Genomic DNA, 26,722 nt, shown 5'->3' on the forward strand with positions numbered 1-26,722 from the left:
GTGGGTAGGATGCAAACGTACCAGGAGGATCCTGACTAAAGAAAATGGCGGCGCCCATGTGACAAATGAAAGTGAAACAATTCTCTTGCATGCTCAGCTAAACCATTTCCTCCGATTACACCTTCATTAACGCCGTCTTATATACGTAATATAGTGACGCAAAGGCTTTAGACAATGTGTTGACAGAAGTGATCTTTTTTAATGTGAGTGGAAAAGCTGCGGAAAGCGATCGATCGATCAAAAGCAAAAGTAAGCTGAACTGACTAACGAGTATTCCGTGCTAGTACTATACTATAGTAGAAGTAGAAACGCAGTGGCTATTGTTACGGCAGCCGTAACGCATTTCCCATTTTCTATCGTTACGGTAGACTGCAACCTGGCAACTTTTATAAAAAAACATGACAAGAAAATATAAAATTAGAAGGAAAAAAGTGAATTTGAACTTTATGAAATTTGGACTTTATTTCCCTTTTAAAAAAAATCCTCCAAAGCCTCGGGTTAGAAAAGGAAAAAAATTCGAGTGCAAAACTGAGATTCGAACCCGCAACCTCGCGATGCAAAATCCTACCCTCTATCGGCTGAGCTGGCGCACTGCTCGATAAAACGTGGGGAAACAAATAATTATATACCCGCGTGCGTATCAAAAAAATATCGTAGAGGGCGCTAAACAACGAGTGCCGTAACGATAGCCACTTCGAAGTAGAAAAGCAGACCAGCGCTAGCGCTGATGCAGTTGGCGGATTTTAAAAGATGCAAATTTTGGCTATCAACCACTCAACTTATCATGCTTATTTGACATCACTGGTATTTAGGCCTAATGTCAATGATTTTTTTTTTTAGACAACGTACATTTTTTTGAGTATTCTGTAGTGTTAGGTAAAATAGTATTCAGATATTTATTTTTGCCTTTTGGAGTTTTGGCTCACTGAGCCAAAAATAAAGAATACCCCAAAATTTAATCATCAACCGAATATCCGATTAGAATTTTACCAAATACAATATTCGATAAATGTAATACTATTACTAACTATCAATTTATCATGACTAGACGTGCTAGAGGCTAGTGTATTTAAGAAGGAAGGGATTTCACACAAGCTACATGTAGCTTGAGTTGCATAAAAAAATTACAATATAGGCCTTAATAAAAATATGCATAATTTTCACACTTTTCTCAAAACGTATATACATGTATCTACTGAGCTGAAATTTTGACAGGTAATTCTTTTTTAAATGCATGTAATCTGCTTCCTATTTATTGTATTGTTATTCCTTAGAAGACTGATGATCAACAAATATACATTTTTCACATAACCTATGTATGAATGTTACATGTATTTTTCCTATTTATTTGTCAGGGTCTTCACCGTCATGAACGTCCAAGCAGCCAGGTTTCTGAGTTCAGCTCCTGCAATGATGAGCATGTGTACCCAAACATCCAGATCAGTCCCAAGACTCGCATTGAGATCCCAAGGCCTTAAACATTCTCCCCGATTGTGTGGCCAGGTTGCATGCCTGCACTTGAACAAGCACATCTTGAGAACTACTCATGCAAAGTATATTACAAGTTCAGCAGTCGCGGCATGCAGGTTAACAACACTTTATGGGTATTGTCCGAAACTGTACAGTACCGGAAGTCCTCAGGAGACTGATGATAAACGAGCAGCGAAAGATGAGAAACGTTCACCGGGAGAGGTTCACGTTGATACAGACTTTGTGGAAAATGAAGCTACTGGTGAGAAAAGGAGGAAAGGACAGATGAATCGGTATGTGAGGAGGGCCTCCAAAGCAACCGAGAAAATGAAGGAAAAGATGGCAGACACAGTCAAAGACATGGTAAATATGTCGGTAGGAAGAAAGTTGGTTATGTTTTTTTAAATGACAAGTATTATGGAGTGTCATGGCCTAGCGGTTAAGAGCACCGGGCTCATGCTCTAGTGTTTCAGAGGCAACAGTGGCATGGGTTCGAGCCCGGGCCCGGACACTTGTGCCCTTAAGGAAGGCACTTAACCATTATTGCTTCGTCCTTCGGATGGGACGTTAAGCCGGAGGTCCCGTGTGTATGTTGTATAAGGCCTAACGCACGTAAAAGAACCCAGTAACACTTATCGCTAAGAGAAGGGGTTTGCCCCAGTGTTTCTGGCCTCCTAGTTATACTCCCTTGTGGAAATCCTTAGGAGAAGAACCAACCAAGTACCAAGTTTTACTGTACAGTGTATTAAGGGCCCGTCTCAATTCATACATGTATTCGAGACGGGTTCCAGACAAGAATCTTTCACTTTGTCCGAAAGAAGCTCTGCATTTGTCCCAGACATGTTCCGGGGAAATGTCATCAGCAACTGCTTGACTCACCAATACTGATAACTTCTTTGCGGGAAGATTGCCGGGAAGTTGTTCAAAATCCTGCAACTTATACCAAATACAATGTCCGGAACTTGTCCCGAACTCCTACTGAATATGAATTGAGACAGGCCCTTTAACACTGTACTACAGTCAAACCTGTCATTTAAAAGAAACATATACAAAACAAATTGCAGAGGGTCCAGCACAGACATTAAGCATTACATGTACATGTATTTCTTGAGATTCCAGTCGTGCAGAATGCTTAATGTAACTTCGCTTCTATTAATGATTCATCATGCATCCATACATGTAACATGCAAAGAATTTCCCTAAATGTATGGTATTTTCAATACAATGTATCCCTATTTCTGACATCTCAGGCTGAAAGCTTCTGAGACAGTAGCAGGTTAATGAGTCCTGGTCCCTCGCTGATCGCTTTTCTTAGGATGAGAGAGAAATTGTGATGCGATCAAGCTAAATGAGTCGTTTGTCGACTCTTGGTCATTTTGTTTTTTTACAGATTGGAAAAAACAGCTCAATCTCAGCATTACTGCTGTGAAAACTGCATGCTGCTACCATCTTTAGTTCAAAAGTTATGTCGAAACACGAAGAGATGTGATGAAGTGATGTGATGAAGCGGTCCTATTTCGGCCTGAATCTCAAATCGAAATTTCCCAACAAACGACTCATTTACATGTAGCTTGATCGCATCACAATTGTTGTAAAGTGCCTTGCTCAAAGACATGTCCAGCCCATACAATACATGTTGTTACAATGACCGTTTTCAGTTAATCTTTAAACAGGTGCACATGAAATGTTTGAAACCAAATTTCTCTTCATTGTTTACTTGCAGAAAGAGAATATATTCACCATCCCTAACCTGCTGTCCACAACACGCCTAGTCATGTCCCCAGTTCTGGGTTACCTGGTCATACAGGAGTCTTACACACTGGGTGCTTGCTTGTTTGCTGTGGCTGGCATCACAGACTTGGTAAGGACCAGACAGATTCAATGTTTCATTTGAACATTTACATACAGAGTTGAATTCAAATTAGGCAAGTCTCACTTATCACAATTCAATCACAAGCCATGCAGTTCAAGCTATTATCTGGTTCGTTTGTGTGATGTCAATTCAGTTTAAACCACGCCCACTGGCTATTAACAGGGGTGTGAGTGACCACTGATAAAAGTAGCTGAAAACAGCTGGAAAAAAAGTGTAAAAAAGCTGAACTTTGGAAATTCCCAGTACTTTTGTACACAGCCAGTGAGGGAAAAAAAGAAAGAAATCCAAAACAACACAGGAAATCTAAGCTGAAATCAGCTTAGATTTCACACCCCTGTATTAAGTAGCATTGGAACCATTGCAACCGGAAGCTAACGCAACTTGAGTGTTTATCCAATGGGCACTAGTAATCAGTGGATATGAACTAAGAAGTTAAGAACAGTATTCTGTTACAAATTTACGTACATGGTCGAACCACCACAAGTAAATCACAAGTAAATAACATCTTAATTAAGCTACCTGTATTCAAATGGACTATTGCAAAAAAAACCTCTTTCGTTTGTTTATTTGTCACTGTTCACCCTTTACTAGTTTACCTGAATCATGATATGAATTGCGATAGACTTGGAATTTGACTTTTGATTGACTATAGTACCTTATTTGATCAAACACATGTAAAAAAAAAGTACAGAAAATTTGCTTGTTAGGAATTCAGAAGAGATTCCCCCAATCAAAAACAATAACAAAACGTGGGTTTGTATTGCAAGCAGAATACATATTGGTTGTTGCTGCATGTTGATCTTGCAAGTGCCAAAACAACTTGTTGGGAAGTGAGAAAGCTCAAGTGGGCATGGTGGGAGGACTTTTTGCCACCCATCAACCTTATTCACAGTGTTGGTCGTCATTGCTAGCTGAGATACATGTACATGTACATGTACGTACAACAGTAGTGAAGAATTAAACGCATTAAGGATAAGAATAAAGTACACACAGGACAAATCGTATCAAAACAATCTACATGTAGACTCGTGTATTTTCATAGATCTGATGATCCAAAATCTCTCTGTTCCAATGTACATTTATATACTTGTATGCTCGTTTTACTTGTTTCTAGCTGGATGGTTTCATTGCAAGAAACTTCAAGAATCAGCAGTCAGTTCTTGGTTCCATCATTGATCCACTAGCAGACAAGTGTCTGGTTACTATCCTCGCACTCAGCTTAACTGTCAGCGGCCTTATCCCAGGTACAGACTTTGCAAGCATAAGACTGATGTTTCAAACTGAAAATGCCCTCGCTCCTCTAAGTGCACTGGAGTCATCATGATAACTCTCTAGAGTAATGATGCAGTGCAAACATTTCAAACACTACAGATTGTTCCAGTGTTGTGGGCTCATAGTCTGGTGCTTGATATCACGTTCTTTTGGGTAATTCTGTGTACATGCCATCTGGGTTTGGGACTGGCATTTGGGATTGCGGTGCATGTGTCCATTGGCAAGACACTTTACACCTACATGTACATGTAGGAGTTAAATGGATATCTCTGCAAGGTGGTTATTTAGGGAAATGGTAATACATGTATTGTCTTTGAATGGACCATTTTGCCAAGCAAGGTGTACGGTTCCGAAAAACAGATCTAGAGGTCATGTCTAGCTACTTGATCTTTGTTAAAAGTGATATAGCATGGTTCGACTTTAGCGGTAGCTCGCTAGCCAAATGCTAGTCAAAACTGCGGTGGGTTAGTCAAACTATTCCTCTAGTAGCCTGGCTTGCGAGTCAGAACTTATTGGGCTACGGCAGCGATGAAAGGACAGGAAGAATTATTATCATTAAATTCGGAAAGCAAACCTGTATCAATTGGTGTAAATTGTATTAACTGTTTAGGGTGAAACTATTAGATCTGTAAAAACACTGACAAGATTGCCTCAGGATACACGTTTTACATGTACATGTATGCACATTGTTGTTGTTGTTGTTTATAAGACACTCTATAAAAGAAAAACATGCGGGCTCGTGAAGATGCCCACGGGCTAGTTAAAGAGTCTGTTTCAGTAGCCCAGCTGGCTAGTGAAAAAAAAGTTAAGGTCGAAGTTCGAACCCTGTATAGTGTGTACAATACTTTGCCAGTGTTTACAAGGCTCGCAAAAAGTGTCCTTTACTAATTTCAGAAACTTTTTGGTAGACTTTTTTTTTCATATCAATGATCTCATTTTGTTATCCTTCCACCTGTAGTGCCCCTAACTATCCTGATGGTCAGCAGGGATGTTGGTCTAGTTGGCAGTGTCTTCTACCTCCGGTACCAGTCTCTCCCTCCACCCCGGACAGTCAGCCGATTCTTTGACATCACCCACGCCACCGTCCAACTCAAACCCACCACCATTAGCAAGGTTTGTTGTAAAGACTGTCATGGAGATGATATTTCCCATGTCCCTTATGACATTATGAATACACTAAAGTGGTGGTAATGAATATTAAGTGGGTGGCTAGCGTGTAAAGCGCTCTCACCACTATGGCTCTAGTTCATTTCCGGCTAGGACCATATATGAGTAGAGTTGTGCGTTGGTACGATTTTCTTCTATTTCACAAGGGTTTTTCTCTGGGCCCTCCAGTTTTCCTCCCTCTGAAAAAATAAACCACTTTCGATCTCTGGCTGTACTCCGTGGTCATACTATACATGTGTATTAGTCATACGGCTGGCTGCCTTTACATACCTGTGGCTTGACCATGTTGTAGCCGCATCCTTCGCAATTCAGCTTCTCAGCTGTGAGTGAGGATGATAAGCCTTCCAAATTATACACACTGACGTTACCCTAATTATAAGCTCCAGGTGTGATCTATCCCCCCATTGAATGGGGTTGGGGGATGGGCCACTTGGAAGTAAAGATACAATTAAAGTTGACAGTATGCAGAATACACATAACATTGCCAGGAAGGATGTTAATAACACACATTGCAATGCACACCCAACATACATTTCATTCTTTGGGGTATGCTGATGTTCAAGCTAATAATTATTGCCAAACACTCTGCGTGGCCGACATCATGTGCAATTTGACTTATTGTTCACAAACAATTTTTAGAACCCCTGTTGAAGAAAAGGGTCACAACTGACTCGTGATGAGAGGGTCAGGGGTTCGAGTCTTGCTGCTGGCCATATGTTGTGTCCTTGGGCAAGCCACTTCACCCCCACTTGCTTCTCTCTACCACGGGTAAAAAATGGGTACTAGCATTTGCTGTGATGGACTGGCATCCCATAAAAGGGGAATTGGAATATTCTCAGTCGTTTCGTGCCACGAAAAGGGGGGATAAACGCCGGCCTGATGAGCCATGTTGGCTGGGAATAGACTTACTTTACACTTGAAAAAAGTTTTATAAGCATGATGCCATCCTTGCACAGTGATGATTAGTAGGGCATGCTTTGCCAGCTATACATTAAGTAGAAGCCTTTCCTCTGGATGGTGGAAGCATTGCGGAAGGGTTAATTTATCAACCAAGTGCTCCTCTTACCAATTTGCCCTATTTTTGTCTTTTGTTTGTTTGTCACATTTCCAGTTGAATACAGCTGTTCAGCTTGGCCTTGTAGGCTTCACATTAGCAGCACCGGTATTCCACTATGTGGATCATCCCTTACTGCATGCACTCTGGTAAGAGCAAGCAATATCCAGTACAGCTTTATTACCGCAACACAATTACATGGTTACCTGCTTAAGAAAGTTCTGTTGGACATTTTAAGGCGTCTAGTTTCCGTGTAATTTCAAAATGAAATTCTGAGACAAAAACCCTAAAATTAAGTTAGTCACCAAAATTTTCAAAATACTTTATATTTCACAGCTATAATCAGATGATTGTCAATCCTACCATTTTTCTATATATAAAAAAAAATTAGTCGCTTGTGCTTACTATGTTTCACAATCTGAAAACATTTTACGTAGGTGGGAGACCATTTGACAAAAACAAAGCAACTTGGAGGCTCATATAATAAACAGTATTATTAACAGCTTTTGCTTATTTCTCTTTCATTGTTTTCATTTATCATAATTTATCACCCTCACATTACAGGTTTACCACAGCAGCAACTACTATTCTTTCAGGCCTCAGCTATGTCTTCAGTAAAGATGCATTCAAGTTCCTGCGAAAATAAACAGACAAACATTTCTTCAGCTGAACCCAATCTAGTTTGTACATGTAGATGTTATGCAGGTTTATACTTGAAGGTAAATAAGGAAGCAATTCACTTGGAAGGATTGATTCTAATTAAATAATTTACTGTGTGGGAAGTGTGGCCTAGCGGTAAGGGTTCGTGACTCATGATCAGAGGGTCAGGGGTTCGAATCCAGCTGCTGGTCATATGTTGTGTCCTTGGGCAAGGCACTTAATCCCCACTTGCCTCTCTCCACCCAGGAGTATAAATGGGTACCGGCATTAGCTGGGGAGTAACCTGCGATGGACTGGCATCCTGTCCAAGGGGAATAGAAATATTCTCAGTTGTTTCATGCCAAGGAAACCGGAGATAAACGCCGGCCTGATGGGCCATATAGGCTCGGGACAGACTTTACTTTTACTTAAATAATTTACTGCATCAAGAGTGCCAAAGACAAAGCAATTATTTGTTTGCAAATGACCATTCAGGTGAAAAAGATACACAAGATCAACATGTAGGTCCTTACATTACTCAAATTACACAATATCACATTCTATAGAAGATTGAAGTTTGACGTCATTTAGAACCAGAAAGTCCAATGCAAACGAATGGAGTACGCGCGCGTGTTGGTTCAAGGGCTGAATCACGCGCTAATGTCTTTTACACACACATTGTGCGCGTGATGTATTCACTTCGGTACTCTATAGGGCCAGGTTTCAGCTCACTCTGCATGATATCCCAAACTTTTTGTAATGAACAAAATCATGAAATTTGTCCACAGCCTGTTTTCTAAATTGTTGGCTTTATAAAATCAGATGCTTTTGAAATCAAATCATAACTTGCTTCTGATTTCAGAATTCTCTTGAATGTTGTACACAGAAAAGACAGTTTGTATTTTTTTTCTCATTTACAATCTGAACACCAACCTTAGATTTGTATGTATGATATTCAGATTTTTAACAATTTGATAAATAAATCAAACCAAAGAAACAAACCTTAACTGGTCTTTCTGTGCTTTATTACAAGTTCACTTTTATACAACTTTTACAGCAGTAATTACTCCATATTTTTTATTTATTTATACATTTATATACGGTGATGATCTTAAGCTTTTTTGTTTTTACAAATTGTAAGCAACACTAATTGGAAGTCCCAAATGTATAGACTTTCACTTGCTTATATCCCCCAACTTACTCAACATCTACATTTGTTGCATGTCAACCAGCAGTAAGCTTTGCTTTCAACTTCTATTTCAGACCATTGAAAGGCCGCATCCGAACCAGGGAACGTCTCAAAAAGTCTGAACGCTTGGAACTTTCCAACGGGGAACATCGCCTGTTCCAATTGGGAACATGCGTTGTTCCCAGGAGGAACAGCCCAGGAACGCCAGGTGTTCCACAACAAATTCAATTTGTTGGACAGCCGTGAAAAAAAAGGAAAAAAAGACAACGACAAAGCTGGGATTTGAAGATATATGGGCTCCATGCGCCAGCAAAGAGGGCGCTTTTTAACCACTTTTGAGAGCCCCATGGACAGGACACATGGCACGTGCGTACTGTACTGGTTCGCGTGCTAAGTACGCACGACTACCTGCTGAATGTGCCCAAAGCTATTAGCCAGAGTGTCTTCTCATGAGCTTTAGGCGTCGTCGGTGTTCAAATTAATTTTTTTCGATAGTCTCCCAGACTAATCCCCAAATAACTTTGGACACATTCGAAGTCCACAGTGGATGGACTGGGGAACCAGTCTAGGTCTCCCCCAACTCTCCTTTTCTGACCGTTGAAGGGGTACTTGTGCACAGAGCCCACAGCCCGAGACTGATGCAAACACACACACACACACAAACGTGTTCACCGTCGATCATGGACGTCCTATTGTCCCTCTTTTGTTTGTACTCTAACTTTTTAGGAAGACTCCCACAGGTTATGTACACGACCCCAATCGCGGACGTATGACGGGAATCGTGGACGATATTGTTCTCTTTTGTTCTCTGGTATTTTTCGTCCACGGTTTGAAAAGATGAACACGTACACTGCTACTTCACACCTGCACCATGCACAAGCGTGCCGTGTTCAGAGAACATATTCAGGACATTGACCAAATGAGGGCTATCCATCCCATCTTCCCCCTCCACCATTTGATTGGGGGAGGGGGCGGGGCCCCAGGCCCAGTCGCTATTCCACTGTGCATGCAGAAGCGTTTACCTTGGCTCACCTTTTTTAACAAATTCTACCCAATGAAAGCTCAAAAGAGATTAGCCATCAATGGTACAAGTACCTTTAAATAGTGCATTTGGTGACTACAAATACGCAACAGAAAAAGAGAGCACCTTCTTGAATCTAGTCTACACCCAATTCATTTACAGCAGTTCCAAATACAACCGTGCACGGACAGTCTTGTTTTTACTGGCATCTTTGGTAGCAAGCAGAGTTGAGCACAGTAATGACAATATACACTTACTGAACAGAGAAGTTTCTGTGTATTATACATGTCTTTGGCCTCAAAAAGATGATCCCCATGGAAGATTGTTTGCATTGTGATACTTGCGACATTTTAAGCAATCTGATATGTACAAACACTGCTGTTGAACCACATTTTTCTTTACATTAAAGCTACAGTCCATCATTTGCAGCTATCCAAAAAGTAACTGACGTAATTATTGTTAAAAACATACTTGGTTGAAAGATAGTAAGAGGACTAAACTCCCTGCAAATTTATTCTTTCTGGCAAGCTGTCATGTTGAAGAAATCAACGAAAGAAGGCCTTTCCAAAAGACGCACCGTTGGACATTTCCGTTAGTAGTTCGTTTCTTTTATTCGGCGAAGTGCGCACAAGCTTTGGCACGACGCACACGCGAGCGCGTTTGCTATAATTCGTCAGATCTATGCGCGACATCGCGTAGCTGCAATCAGCTCAGTAAGAACGTGTCTTGGACGCTGAATTCAGGCCCAGTTCAAAACACGATTCAGCAACTTTTGATTTGAAATTGAGATCCTAGAATACTGTTTTTCTTGGAATATACAACTGAAGCTGAGCTGAAACTTCATAAGCTTAGTTGTTCAGCAACCTTCGTTAGATTTTGAACACTTTTGTTGCTTCAAACGAACAAAATATAGAAATTACAAATGATGGACTATACCTTTAAAACACAGAGCGTTGGATATGATAAAGCATGACACTGCAGTTTAGTATTATAATTGACTTATATCAGGAGTTGTCAAGAGATGATATATTGTGTAAGTGACAGTGATATACAATCGAGAATTAGTTTATGAGAATATCAAGTATGGCAGTTGACATCAGCAGAAAATCAATTGAAAATCCTATGTGATTGTGCCTTTTTTCAATTGACGAATGCACTGTTGGCTATGGACACCGCAGTATACAAGAAAAATAAAATGAAAGCAGTATTGCCATACACTTTCTGGCTGATTAAATATATACATTTGTATACATGTGAATTATTGTATACATGTACATGCTTAAATGTAATGCCACACTTTGACAAATGTACTGTACACTCAGTTGGACAAATATATTATACAAATAATGAATGTTTGTGAGTGCAATGGTAAGAATAATTTCATGAGGTGACAGATGAAATGTTCCATTCCACGAAGCGAAGCCGAGTGGAATGGAACATTTCATCTGTCACCTCATGAAATTATTCTTTCTATTGCACGAACGTGAAACATTTATTATTTGTTTTATATAACACCTGAATAAATCCTCGTCATCTGATTGGTTGACTTTTAATAGCCAATTTATTCAAGTTAAAAATTGTTTACAAGTTTGACGAGTTCAGAGTTATCATATTCAATTTTTCTCAATTTAAAACTTTTCCATAAGTTTAGAACTCTAACAGTTCAATAAGTTCAGAACTTTTATTGCCAATTTAAACACCACAGCGCCACCATCGGCAACATGTGCAGTGACAGTGCAATGGTACTTCTAATCACAGTGCAATAGTACCTCCATTGCACTGTGCGCTGTGCGCCACACGCACGCCGTGCATTGGTACGAATAATTCAATGACATGTGATCAACGATCCACCAATCAGATGACGGGGATTTATTCAGGTGTTGTATAAAAGAATACAACTGAATAAGTTTAATGACAACAAAACTGCACGTAGCATTTTTGGGTTTTTTTTCCCTTCCAAAATATAAATAATAAAACGTGTTTTTCAGAAAATGCAAAATTGAGATTAGGCCAAAAAAAAAATAAGTCGGTCTCTGGTCAGCGCGCGCGTCGATTTTAATCGTGGGCGTCGATCTTTTTTTTTTCCAAAATGTTCCGCGGTAGCTCCAACAGCGCCCTCTATTTCCTCACCTCCTTAATTTTATTTTACCAAAGAGCACCAAGGAATGGGAAATTGCATCAAGGCAAATGATCGAAAGCACCAAGGCAAATTATGGAGGACACCAATGTACATGAGGACACCAAAAAAGAAAAATAGTACCCACCTTGTCTGTACAATCCAAGCTTGGAAAAAAAAAAAAAAAAGCAAAAAAAAAAAAAAAAAAGCCGAGTGGCCGCGTCAATTCCGGAACTTTGGTCTGACCAGAGACCGAATATTTTTTTTTTTTGGCCTTATTAATCTTTTTTTTTTTAATTGAAGTTCAGTAATTTTTATTTTAATATTTTCCAAAGAAGAATGAATTAAAAATGTGCCTAAATGGCAGATTACATAAAATTCAACAAATATCACTCTCAGCGAAAAGTATAAAAAATTCAGCCTTTTATTCTATGATTTTTTAACATTTCTGTGAATATATGGCTGACATTACCACAAACCTTTCCTTACAATACAAAAGAACCAAGTGTAAAAATAATAACAGATAACTAAATCTTGTTAAACCAATGCTATGACGTCAAACTATTGTTAAAAGTGTGGATTCGGAACTACGAATCTGTTACACTGGTCACAAAGTGTGGATTCAGAACGACAAATCTTTGGTAAAATGTGGATTCGGAATTACGAATCCACACTTTGAACATGTCAGACAATTGTTCTCCATAATGATTATTAATAGGACCGTCTGCATTAAAACTTTCCTTCCGAAATTACCAATGCATCTTCACTGTCAGATTCTCCGCCGTCACTTCAAAAACTACTTTGAGTCAGAAAGAAATCGTCGTCTGAACTATCCATGTTGATGTAAGGAGCCTACACACAAAATGACTTGGTTGTATGGGTGTGGCGATACACATGCTTGATTATGTATAAGAGCCTCGAAAAACTCCCTTGTAAATTACCCCAAGTGGCCAGACTCGACACGAGATATGCCAGTCTTTTCATCTCCACTCACTGGACTGTTAATGACAATACTTCTTTTGACGCAATGGTTTAAGTCAGAGAATACCCTCGCAAGTGTGGATTCTTAATTTACGAATTCACTTGGGGCTACGAATCCACACTTTCTTGTGTATTCTCCTAAACGTAGATGATGATGTTCACAATTCATGACAAAATTATTAAAAATTGTGATTTCAAATGCAAGTACATGCACATGTACATGTATCTTAAACATTTTAAATCATTAATATCGTGTAAATTGTAAGCTCGTAAATTGACTATGGACTGGATGATGACTTGTGATTGACAGGTTGTGACTTATTACAAGTCTACAAGAAAAGCCTTGGAAAATGAATTACTTCGATACTGGTTTCTATAAATACAGTATTTTGTTGATATCAATTTAAGTTGAGTTAAGTTTTTTTGGATTGTTGATTTAAGTTGAGTCAAACTCAGGCCCAGGCCCAGGCCCAGGCAGGACAGTTTAATGTAGGTTTTAATATGTCCCTTTTTGTACATTTTGCCATCTCAACAAGGTTCCGTTTCATCAGTACCAGTATGTACAGCACAGGGCTTACATACATACATACATACACAAGTGCATGTAGAATTTGGTTGAAAATGTAGAATTTGGTTGAAACTTAGTTGAATTCGCAAGTCAATTAATAAGTCAAATAACAACTAGCAAGTCAATTCCCCATGTCACTTTAAAAGCCAATTTATATAACAGCGTACGAGCAATGTCAAATGAAATACATTTGTGATTAACTTGTGATTGACTTGTGATGACTTGTGATGACTTGTGATGACTTGTGATTGACTTGTGATAACTTGTGATGACTTGTGATTGACTTGTGATGACTTGTGTTGACTTGTGATGACTTGTGATTGACTTGTGATGACTTGTGTTGACTTGTGATTGATTTGTGATGACTTGTGATGTCTTGTGATTGACTTGTGATTGACTTGTGATGTCTTGTGACTGGCTTGATTACAACTCTTACATACAGATTCCATACACGAGAACTCTCTGAACAGTGACACACTAGATTGCAATTGCTGCCTCACAACCAAGATGCGATGGGCTTGCGCACACTCACAGGAAAATGGATAATGCACACTCTACGCCGTACAATGTATAAAACTTACGAATCAATTCGCCAATGCGCCATGAAGTTCACTACTGGCTTTTGTGATAGAGCCATATTTTACTCTCTACTAATGCTGCACGGAGTCAAAAGAGCAGAATATGCTCGAGATTTCTTCTGAAGATTTGGTCACCATTTATGCAGTATGAACATCGTATAATTTGCCGTTGACATAATAGTTAAGAAAGTGTGGAAAGGCATTTACCACTTGAGAAGAATGTATTAAGTACTGCAATAATTTGGTTTTGTTTGTCTAACGAAGAGTATTAAGGACAAATTATTATATTTTAGTGTTATTTTTATGTACACAACTTTGTCTGAAGAAACTATTTAGATATTAATGACATATCTGGTTGGACAGTATTTTGGTATTTCTTAATTGAATGGTTCTGTTGTGAATCTTGTTTCAGAATTGTTAGCCCCCTGGCAATAAATATGGCACCCCAGATTTTCACTCCCTTACACTTATTCCGTTGAAACTTAACAGTGGCCACATACATGTAACATACAAAGCATGACTTTGTCATATTTAGCAAAAACGACTCGGCTTGACCTGCTCTGACAATCTGGATTGAGTTGACTATTGATTAGCGTGGCTACGTTGCAACTGGCAGAATGTTAATCATTGTAGCGGGATGGGTACCAGACAAAGGGAGGATCAAGATGTGGGCAACTCCCGCGTTTGCTGCAGCATCCTCACAGCCTAAAATGAGGAGAGAAAACAATTTTAAGTTTCAATAAACCACACAGGGAAAATGACAAGGTGCTTATGTTTATTTTGATGTTGAACACTGGAGCAGGGTTCAAACCTGTGACCTCCGGATTGCTGTTCCGGTGCTCTTCCAACCAAGCTTTCCAGCCCTATGATGGCGGTTCCCATTTTTTGTCAATGACTTTGTTCCAGGGATCGCGCCCAAAGTCACATTGTTACCAACATTAGCAATGCTGCAAACCTGGGAAATATTTCCACCGCGTAAAGAAAAAAATTCACTTGGCCTCTGGAATATAATGGTTTCATTCTCTTCTCAACAAGAGGCAGGCATGCAACTTTTCCTCGGATCTGCTGATTTCCTCGGTTTTTTTACTTCTCATGAATGCCATTACAAATTATGAAAAACACTGTACAAACTATACAACAAAGTCTTGTGTGGTTTGGTGTTTCCTCATTTTTTTCTAAATTTCCAGTTACATGAACATGTTTGTACATGCCTGAAGTGGGTAGTAATTTTAGCACCAAAAAAAATGGGACTAGTAATTTTCAATACTACCCTTCAACTGTGCAGTATAAATGACGCCTTTAAGGAAAGCAACAGTGGATTTTTCTTCTTGAGAAGTGTACATGTACCTTTTGCATGGCAATGATCCAGGAGGAGGCAGCTTTCCTTGAGTAGTCGTCTGGAACAAAGAGCAGTAGATCCCTCGTCTCATCGATGTATCTGTACTTGATGGACATGGATGTGATGACTGCATTTTCTGCAAGGAGAGTACAATTACTGTTAAAGTGCCGTGGCATTGTGGTCTGGAGCACTGAATTCTTGGTCTACGGGTTGTGGGTTCGAGTCCAGCCTGGTGTTATGGTTTTGGTGTGTGTGCCCTTGGTCAAGGCACTTTGTCACTTATTGCTTCTGCCCACCCAGGGGTAAATGGGTACCTGTGAGGGCAGAGATGATTATTGTGACTGACTGCAGACATAAATCAAATTAGGTTTTGCCCTTCACCGACGTGCTTTGCGCCGAAATGGCAGCATCGAGCTGTATACTCCCCAGGGAGCTGAGATGGTATTTGAAATGTTTCATTGGCCCAATGAGCAGGGTAATAATGATGTAGCGCCTTGAGCACCAATATTGGTGGATACATGTACATGCGCTTTATTAATACACATCATTATTATTATTATTTTAAAACTAATTAACTCCTTAAATGCATAGTGAGTTGATACATGAGGTTAAAATCCCACCAGTTATGAACTCTGTCCATGAACAGTAGGTGCTTTGTGACCAGTCATAAGAGCTCGATGTGGGAGGGTCACATTACATGCTCTCACTGGTACAAGCGAAGTACGTTGTATCGTGTGGCACAAAGTGCCCATGACTTGTGATTTCATTCTGAATGTGCACAAACCCATGCCAGGCATAAGACAGTGCTGCATTTCAAGTCCCTCTAAACTCTCCCTTTGTAACCGAGTATCTTAATGTAACTGAGTACATGTACATCTACCGGTACATGAATTGGCTAGACAGTAATAGTGCATTTCTTGATTCCATCCAATGAGAGTCATTAAGTTTATTGTTGAACTGTCCAGATAAACTGATCAGTATCAATGTTGTGGATCTGTTTATAGCATAATTCTGAATTAAGTTTTGCTTTGAAAAAGTGCTATAGAAATACCCATTTCTTATTACAAGCTAACTCACGTACCAGCCAAAAGGCAAGGATATTGGTTTTTGCTTAGCTGTATGTAAATCTAAATCTACTGATTAGTAATGTCTAATATCATTCATCGAAATCATATAATAAACATTGTATATGTTCAGGGCATTTAAAGGTGAGGGTTGCTTATGCACAGTCAATTCTTTTCTTTTCTTCTGCAAGGAGAAATGTGCAGCCTTCCCGATAGACTGATCAATTAACCCTATTACTACTCCTTGGCGTCTTTTACTAAGTACCGGTACTGGACCAAGTCCGCCAAAATCCATCACTGACCCTGCTTCACAAAATGCGTTAGGACCAAATCCGCTGAAATCCACCACAAGACCAACACTACTATACAATGTAGGTGGATTTTGATGGACTTGGTACTCGTGGCTTGCCCACCAAAATCCCCAAAATGGGGGAATGGATTTTGATGGATTTGGGAAGGTTAGGGTTAAGCCCCATCCCCTGTGCATGGGCGACAACACATGTCATTCTGTGAAGTTAACGTCCAACCTGTTACCTTAGTACTTTGAAATTGACCATTCAAATATCATTCATCGGTCAGTCCATTAAGCCATTGATCTTGTTTGGACTCACTCTGGTTAGTCTCGTTACCAGCTGTTTGTATCTTGACCTCCTGGATGCTGGTCAGTTGGACCGGGTCATGGACCCATTTGGATGGTCGGGTATTCTCCCTGTCTGGCTTCTCCTCGCTGAAAAACAGACTCCTGCATCAGATGAGAGAGAAAGAGCAAATTGAGTAAAACCCAACTCTCTAGAAACCTTCCGCGACTTCCTAAATCCTGAGCAGGAATGGCACATTCTTTCTAACTTAACCTTCTTATGAAAACATAGATTCTGTGCCAAGTTGTCCTTTCAGTCAAAATCAATCAAGTGACTATTGTTAACAGTTAAGAGTTCCCAGCCCACACAAAGCATGATTTACTGGCTGTGACTGTTTATGTAACTTGATACAGCTAAGCTTTGACTGTAGGTGATTGATAAGACAGTTGTGTCACCAGTTTACTGCTTTTGTCTGTTGGCTGAAATTGACTGGTCAGAGTGCTCGCTTCAAATATGATCTGACTGTTTGGGATTTTGATGGAGTTGCTAAGGTTAAGGTTAAAGGATTCACAAATTAGATCACCTCAAGGATAAGATAAGGTCTTGAGTTTAAATTGCCATCACAATGACTAGTATTATTCCTTACATGTAGATGTACAAAATCAATACAGGACTGAGGCGATTTCTGATATTATATTACATGTAGCTATGTTCTTACCAACCAACAAGGTTTAACAAATCTGAGACTGATACGTGGTACATATGTACAAAAACCAGTTTTGACATAATTTTGAATTGAACTTGTCTTCATAGTGAATCTACATTTTGTTTTGTGAATATTCCAAAAAAATCCTTCTCAAGAATTTATAACAATATTCAAACCATTTTGAGTACAAACCTGTGGTTGGCAGCTAGGTAACAGAACGCCTCGGCTTTGTCATTTTCCAGCTCGTTACTCTTCAAAGTAAAATTGCTTCCTGTGATTAAAAAATGGAAGAGCGAAACCATAAATAGTCTCTTATAAAAAAACTTTGTTGAGACTTGATACAGTTGATGTGCAGGCAAATGGATCTGCTACCATTTTCAGGGGAAAGGCTCAATATAACGATGCTAAAAACTTATAACAAAATACTAAAAGCTATATTTCAAATAGTTTCGCTTTTAATCAATTTAAGATCCATAAAAAATGAATTGACTAGGGCATGTAGGGCAGGGCTGGTGCCGGCATGCTGTTAGGAAATTGTGGGTTCTATTCCAGATCCAGTCAGTTTTTTTGCTCAACGGAAGACGAGGGGTTTACGACCAGTCAGCCATCGTCAAGAACGCCAATACCACAGACCACCTCTTCAATTAGATGCAGCAGAGATCATCGCTCCTGTCAAGAACTCGCTTCCACAAAGGATCAGAGAGGCCATCGAGATCCACAAGCATCACACCGTTCCACAAGACATCGGATTCCACCTCAGTGACATCCGGCGCCCCCTACTCCCATTATCCTCACCTCCACGCCTCAGCGACCAGCCACCAGCATCCTCACGCCTCAGTGACCAGCCTCCAGGATCCTCATGCCTCAGTGACCAGCCCCTTTCATCCTCATCACTACGAACTAGCAATCACCCTTTAGCATTAATCACTACAAGCATCAGTGATCACCTATCTCCATAAATTGCAGCCCCTTCCACCAGTCCGGCATTCTCCTGAAGACGATCAGACCATATTGATCAGAATGTTGAGTTTTCAACCAACCGGCTCTTTTCAGAACCACACATCTTCCCAATCCTTCACTAGGTCTTTGTTTAACATTATGGACTCTGTGCACAAGTATCCCCTCGACGGTTACAGAGAGAAAGTTGTGACAGACCACTTGCCAGTGTGGTATTCGAGTCCCTGAAAGTCCCTGCAAGTCAATTCAATTCAATTCAAATGACCTGTTACAAAAAGCACTCCTTTGTCAATGTTCATCCTGTTACTCGTGACTGGATTTATGAAAGGACTTGTGAAAGGACATGTGAATGGACTTGTGATGGATTCGAATACAACACTGGCACTCACCTACATGTACATGTACCACATTAACTCTCACAGGAACAAGGCTTTGTGCACATTCAGAAAAAACTACATGTACATGTACAATGTACCTTAATTTTGTACATTGTACCTTGTAGATATCATCTCCAAAGAACATCCTCGTGGAGTATAACTGGAGGCTTGATGACGGTGGTTCGCTTCCTAGTGGGACTTATTTACACATGTACATGTGTATTTGTTCATACTTCACACCATGCCTGCCAAACGCATGCGAACCAGATTGCACACCTGGTGTCCCCCCCCCCCCCCCCCACCCAACTTGAGCCCTCACACATGTCACAAGAGGTCACAAATGGACCGATCCAGTAAGCTCCGCTTAGTGCGCATGTGGGCAAATGAACACGTGCTCCGCTCCAATGCCACGCTGCATTTTCCTTCCGCGCACATCATACGTGCGTGCACGCATGTTGGACTTTTGTGCACGCACGTCGGACATAGGTTACGTTTGTGATTGGTCAGAACACCATGGGGTAGTGCTTACTGGATCAGTCCATTAGCCCCATCCACTGTTCATGAATGGAGTGCATATCCATTATCACAAAAGAAATACCATGAAAAAGAAACTGACCATTGACAAGAAGCTTGAGTTGTTTGTCGTAGAATTCGTTTTCCTTCTTGGTGACCACCGCGCATTCCTCACACATCCGGACCGGATCCACAAAGTTCATGCGAGGCAGGGGCACCTTAGAGGAGCAACACTGGCCGCAGAAACACTTGCCACAACGCCGGCAGTGATGCTGGAGAGCAGCAATGAAACAATAGTAGGGTAAACAAAACTATTTTTAAACAAACACAACAAGCATTTGGAGAAATACAAATTACAGGGAAAGAAACTCAGTATTGATCGGAAGGATGGATACAATGTTTTTGAACATGTTGTGGAGCAGCCATGAACCATAGCAATCCTCATCCAGTCACACTCCAAGGGTTTGTTGGATTCTGTTAGAAAGAGGACTACACTGTAAATGCTTTACATGGGGTTAGGCATACATGTACCACCATAATCAGAGTCCAACATTTGGGTGTATACATGTACTAGAGTTTACCATGTAGTTTTGGAATTTGCAAGGGTGAGGAAGGTTCCTCGTAATTCACTCAAGGGGGTTAGGATTAAGGCTTCTTCATGTACATGCCATCAGAGGTTGATATGGTAGACCTTCCACTTGAGATAAATGACCATTTACCAATTTGTCTGAACAAAACAGATGTTCTCAGTCAAAACAATCAGACAGTTAGCGCAGTGTTCATGTTTTGTTTTTTTGTCGCATCCTGTGTGTTACTGAGTCAAAAACTTGGGAGGCCACTTAATTTTGTAACCACTTACATAATCTGTTTTTGTAAACTTGTAGGAGTTGAAACCTTTCGTTCATTTTGAATTTTTCTTTGGTAAAATCTCAAAACTACAATTGCATTTTCCATTTTCAAATTAGGGTGTTTTTTGTGTGTGGATAATTTAGAGACAATTAAGAGACAAACATGACCGTTAAGAGACAAACATGACTATTGTTTTCTTGGTCCAACTAACACAGAGGAGAATGGGGATAGGTATAAATGTCAAGAGGAAAAACAGGAACCCATGAAACTCTGGTTTTTACTGGATGACTGAGCACTGACAATGAACAAAGATCCCAATTACAATGTACATTTTGTGTACCCATGTGTAAGCCCTACAATGTATGTGTACATGGGATATGTATCTCTGCTGAACATGTATTAATTACTACTTCAATGCTTAACATTTACACATTCATTAGAACACTGCTGTCATGGCAATACAATATGTCATTTCCTGTAACGGCGTCCCTGTCTGTGCCCCTTTGACATTCAAGAAACAACACGCTACACTGTATTCGTTTAGCAGACATACATGTATGTACATACGCGGAAGGCCAAGTCGAAGCCTTGGGATAGTGCAGATTTACATAGACCATGATTAAACTGCAGGGTTGCTTGTTGAATGTTACCGTACATGCCGTACAGTGGCCACCTGTTAACATTTGATACTCATTTACTTGAAAAAAAAGGAAGTTTTACATTAAATATCACAAATGAATGGGAAAAAAGTATCCCTTGAAATACATGTAAGCATTGCTGTCAGGAAGCAAGTGCGCACAGTGCAACACGAAAATCTGGAAAAGAATTAATCTAAAGAAAAAAAACTCTAGCAAGAAAAAAAATGTCCAATAAACAAGAAACAAATTGACAAAACAAAACCTAGCAAGAAAAAAATGTCCCATAAATAAGACACAAATTGACAACACAAAACCTGAACAGAAACATCAACAGGATATGAAAATAACAGCACAAGATAAATTTCAAAAACATATCGTGTTACAAACGAGGAGGATTGTTTCTCCTTATGATGATTATTTCTCCTTCATATGCACAGTGTACATCATGCAGGATTTGTACATCATGCAGGAAAATACAAAATTTACAGTACTCACCCTGCGCTTGACTAGGTCATATTTGCAGCTACATTTGACACAGGCCAGGCACTGCAGGGGAAAGGAAATGAAAAAAATGGAAGAAGTTTAATTTCAGTAGTTTTTGGGAAAGGACAAATAAAAAATGTAAATTGGGTACAATGTATTAAATTTTTAATCAAAATCAAAACATTTATCTCCTCCCAGACCAATCCAATGTCGTCTCTAAGAGCATGCTGGGATACACATTTTTAAGAAGCCCAGCGAGATTTGGCCAGGATTGTAGATGCTCTGTCATGTCTGTGGTGCAATCTGAGGCATTTCCTGGCCACTTTCCCCTGACTCTTTGAATCAAATTTACTCGTGTTTATAACTTGAAGGCGACATTTTTCGGGGGATGGGGGGTCATCAGAAGTCAATTTTATGGGGCATTTAAAAAAAAAACAATTAAGATAATTCATGTCTTTTTTTCTGTAATCATCATCAAACAACGAATGGCATTCCAGGAACTGAACTTTAATTCGCTTTCCTTTTGTTTTGGGTTTCAAACTGCTCATTGGTATGTATGTTTCAACTTTACATTTAACTTCTGTAGTCTAGCATTTTAGTCTTGTACACAACCCAAAGCTCACAAGCAATAATTCCGATCTTGCTGACTTGGCATCAATGAAGCAGTTCTAACATGTCTAAACTGCAGTACAATTAGACATAACCTAATCTAAACCTTGCAGGAAAAATAGTAACGGAATGATTGAAAACAATCAAATTGGAAAATCATTAATGCTAAGAAATGGGATGTACAATTTATGAAGGTACATGTACTGTGTTTTCTGTCAGAAAACCTATGGCTCTACATGCAGGTTCGATGACACAATGACTCAAGTATTATGCCTGAGAAGCCTTCTGTGTTTTAATTTGGTGGCCCATTTGCTGACTGAGGCAAATTATGCCAATTGAGGGAATTATTGGGAGGGGGAGGGAGGTGTCACACCCCCCTATACACATGTATGTATCATACATGTACATTGTGTGCGTATACCGGAATGTACCAAGTAATTCTGGGCCTGGCTAATAGTGGGCTGGGGAGGAAGGAATTGATTGATCATGATCACACTGCAAAAGATCACGACCCTTTCCTCAAAACAAATATCCCTCTAGTCTATACACAGTATGTACTGGTACATGTACATTATGCATGTACACAATGTACCATACTTTTGTAGAGAATTTCCTCGGGGCAAGTGGCTATCCTGAGAAATTGATTATGTACCTACATGTACAGTATGTTTGCAATTAATAGTACCTACACTGTACACATGTACGCAAAAAAAGATGTCAGAAAAGTTAAATTTCCACTATGTGCTTGTACATGTGCATTGCATACTTTGTGCAAACTAGTGAACAAGTAAATGTATGCACTACATATGGACATGTATTTTTTATAATGTACCGGGTACATTAATACTTACCGGTATGTACTGTGTAAATTATTAACCCTAACCCCTTGGTTATTTTTACTAGAACATATCCTGAATCTGCCAAAATCCATCAGTTTTGCAACTCAAAAAAAATGTTGATGGACATTGAGTCCATCAGAATCCACCAGTTAGCCGGAAGTAAATCTATTGAGATCCTGAATCCATCAAATTCCCCCAACTACTCAATATGGACGTATCCTGAATCCATCAAAATCCTGCAGTACCACTAGGCTTCGTGTCCTGAATCCATAAAAATCCCCCAACTTTTTCAATATGGAGGTATCCAGAATCTGCCGAAATCCCCCAAAACAGGGGTGTGGATTTTGATGGATTCAGGTACGTTAGGATTAATGTACATTATACCTACCGGTATGTACAGTGTAAATTTATTAATGGTTTATTTCATAAAAGACCATCACAGCCAGTTGAATTACTTCCAATAAATAATAGTTGAATAAACATGATAAAGAATGAACCAATTATTGAAAACATACTTAGTAAAAACTGTGGTACATGCATATGTACATTTGTACCTCATCCATGTCATCTGAATTTTAAAGGAGCATGCACGATGTCATTATACATCTTAAAAGAAATTGACAGGGAACTCACAACGTTGCCAAGACCATTGGAATTCTCTCTGTTACAAATCTTTCAACTTTCTCAGTAGTATGTAGGCCTACATGTACCGGTACGTCCATAAAGGGTTGTTTGTTCTTTGTTTGTTTGTGTACAAGTTGGTTTGTCTCAATGTGTTTTCCCCCCATTTTTAGCAACAACTGTACATTACACAATATCTTTATTTACCCTGGTTATCAGGGTTGGCAATTTTTTTGATTTAAATTTTTGGTTTTTTTAAACATCAGATTTATTTGATTTAAATCAGATTTTTAAAAATCTAAATCAGATTTTTATGATTTTGTTTACTTTCAAAATATGTGTAAAAATGTGTCTTAATCATGTTAATCTTCCCATGCAACCCTTAGGCCTACATGTACACCCATCACTAAGAAGTTTCTAGGTTCTATAATACCCATTATCCACAAAGCTCATTAAATTCATAAATACTTTTGAAAATTAAATTGTATTGGATCAGTGATGTACACAAAAATGTATGTACGTGTAGTCTTACTAGTCTACCTCATTGGTTGAACACTTTAAAGGTGTATTGCTTGATTGATACAGCTGAGATACGGTACGTTGTGTGTGGATACGAATGAAAAAAAAACCTGATTTATGGTACGTGAATGGTACCGTACATACATTGGTAGCCTACGGTACATATAAAAAATAAAAGTTAGTTCCCACTGGAACCTACATACTGTACATGACATATTGGAGAAATGTTGTCTATCATCAAATACTTCCATACTTTAAAGATAAACTTTTGCTAAAAGTTAAAAACCCTTTTTTTTGGCCTTATGATACTTTCAACACATACATGTAGTTGGGTGAATGTTAATGCAAGGTTTCCATGCATTTCTATTTTAGGTCCATGGATTCTCATCTTGGTTCAACCTCAAATATGACACTGAGCTCCGAGGAAATTTACATATTACCAGCTATAAAGGACTACCATAAAGGGGACCTGAGAATACTAATTTAAGATAATATGACCTCATCTACTTTTCTATTTTTAATTTTTTTTATTTTACACCCCACACCATGCTGGCGGAATAATTGGGGTTGGACATGCCCCTTTAATGGACCATAACTTCACCATAGGCGGGCAGGCCTACTTGTTTAAGATATAAACTTTTAATTGGTAGCCTACCATTAGTTTTCTTTTTGGAAGCTATTTAAGTATTTTGGACAAAAAAATCCAAAAAGTGCCGACCACCCTACTTAAGCCTAACGTTATAACCATGTTAATGTCGTAACGTAAACATGATTATATGATAAGTATGAACATCATATAAATTGTATTGTTGGGCCTATATTTTCACCATGTTGAACTACATTGTATTAAGCAGGTTTCCATTGTTAAGCATGTTTGTGTTAAGTAGGCCTGTTGTGCACTTTCTTGTGATTTGCGCAATGATTGCGCAACTGGATCCTTGCGCAATCTTCGCAAAAAAAAACTCTTCCAGATTGAGCGCACATTCTTAAGAATGCGCGACAAGATAAACGGCCTTGTCGCTGCCGAGCACCGGCTGCATTTGGCAAGTCTAGCTGCATCCTCGTTCACTGATTCTTAGGTCACTTACATGTACATGTACCTAGGAAAAGATTTAACGATGAAAAGTAGAGTGGATATGAAAGTATACATGTACACGTATTCGGGGGACCGGGAAAAATAAAAGACATAATAATAGTGTAGTGGAAAGAATTCTGATTTTTCGGATAACAATTAAAAAGGGGAGGGGGCGTAAGAATGAAGAATGTGAAGAATGAGAATGAATACTGTGACATCCCATAGCGCTAATGCTATTTGCCACTTAAATTGCTATTGTTCACACCCCACCATTATGCCGCAGAGCTGGATTGTATCACCGGTAGTCAAAAAAAGCAATTTTGGCAGCTTCTGGACATCGTTTTTTTGTGACATGCATATGATACATACAGGGACTTGTAACTTGTCTAGCCTAAACAAAGCACTTCCCAGACTTCCCATAGTGGGCAGAAAAAAAAGCAATACATGTAAAAACAGGTTTAATTTGATTCAAATTATCATAGCTATACGGGCATGACGAGTACAGAAGCATAGATCATTTTCTTTCCTCGTTATATGAATTATTTTCCCTTTAACTGCTATTTTATAGGCCTACATTTCATTTAACATAATTATGCCATGCAATGTTTGTTATTGTTAATATTAATAAGATTGCGCAAAATTCATAAATTGCGCACGTGATCATGGTGATATTCCCACGCAATCTTAAGAATAAGCGCTCATTCTTCAGATTGCGTGCTCATTCTTAAGAATGCGCGCTCGTTCTTAAGAATGCGCGCTCATTCTTAAGATTGCGTGATTTGCAAGAAAGCGCACAACAGTGCTACAGTTGAACTTGAACATGTTGAAGTTGAAGTTGAAATTATTTTGTAAGCTTACCTGGACATCTGGTACCCAAGGCGGCTCTTCTAGCTGAAAGGGACTGGTATCCTTATCTTCCACACTCACCATCCGTAGCCCACTTTTACTACGTACGAGCTTCTTACCAGCATCAGCCATTTTCTCGACATTTAAGAGCAACAATTCGTTTCAGAAATTTATGACACCTCCTCTCACCTTCAGACCTTCTGCTCGTCTGAAGTGAATAGAAGAGCGCCCTCTGTAGTTCTTATCTTACAGCATCATGTTTTAGTCTGGTTCCCTGACCCCATTACTCTTCGGACTCCAAAAATAGGCCAGGAAACAGTCTATTTATATTTGGCATGTTTTACACCATGCAAGATTGGGGTAAAACATTTTGCCACATGTGTTGAGTAGCGCTACAAGCACTACATTTCCAACGATACGCTCTCTGTTCCCGACACCATGCACCATGAGTATATCACTACGCAATAGAACTGTGTACAAAACGGGAGGGGAGAGGTGATCCATGCTCTTTGATCCATGCAAACAAAGTGCAACACAGCAGGAAAATCAGTCTCCATAATACTTTGTACAATAAGAAAAAATAACTACTCCATAGAAACGTGTACAAACTAAAAAAGCTTCTTTGGAGGGGAGATGAAATCGCTACTCACTACTCCATAGACACGTGTACAAAAAGTCACTACACAGATCCTACACGGCAGGAAAATAACTACTCCATAGAACTGTGTACAAACTAAAAAAGCTTCTTTGGAGGGGAGATGAAATCACTACTCACTACTCC

General features: G+C 39.4%; 2 protein-coding genes across 3 annotated transcripts; one reads left to right on the forward strand and one right to left on the reverse strand.

The window, feature by feature from the left end:
• Window position 1: 1 nt before the first annotated feature.
• LOC119736717 (probable cardiolipin synthase (CMP-forming)) lies at window positions 2–7,489 on the forward strand. Of its 2 annotated transcripts, none has more exons than XM_038210733.1 (7): window positions 2–203; window positions 1,356–1,833; window positions 3,194–3,331; window positions 4,458–4,587; window positions 5,574–5,728; window positions 6,894–6,985; window positions 7,401–7,489. In XM_038210733.1, coding segments are annotated over exons 1-7 (1,077 nt in total). In that variant the 5' UTR covers window positions 2–201; the 3' UTR covers window positions 7,483–7,489. The 2 variants fall into 2 exon arrangements, with proteins under 2 accessions (XP_038066661.1, XP_038066668.1); XM_038210740.1 differs by having other exon boundaries at window positions 3–249.
• Window positions 7,490–14,130: 6,641 nt separating this feature from the next.
• LOC119736746 (zinc finger FYVE domain-containing protein 21-like) lies at window positions 14,131–26,253 on the reverse strand. The gene is made up of 7 exons (XM_038210761.1): window positions 25,954–26,253; window positions 21,445–21,495; window positions 19,566–19,734; window positions 17,808–17,886; window positions 16,943–17,073; window positions 15,276–15,403; window positions 14,131–14,633 (listed from the first exon to the last, which is right to left on the reverse strand). The coding sequence occupies exons 1-7, from the start codon at window positions 26,071–26,073 to the stop codon at window positions 14,589–14,591; spliced, it is 723 nt and encodes a 240-aa protein (XP_038066689.1). The 5' UTR covers window positions 26,074–26,253; the 3' UTR covers window positions 14,131–14,588.
• Window positions 26,254–26,722: the final 469 nt, after the last annotated feature.

The sequence above is a fragment of the Patiria miniata genome, unplaced genomic scaffold, assembly GCF_015706575.1.
Source record: "Patiria miniata isolate m_02_andy unplaced genomic scaffold, ASM1570657v1 HiC_scaffold_10, whole genome shotgun sequence".
NCBI lineage: Eukaryota > Metazoa > Echinodermata > Asteroidea > Valvatida > Asterinidae > Patiria > Patiria miniata.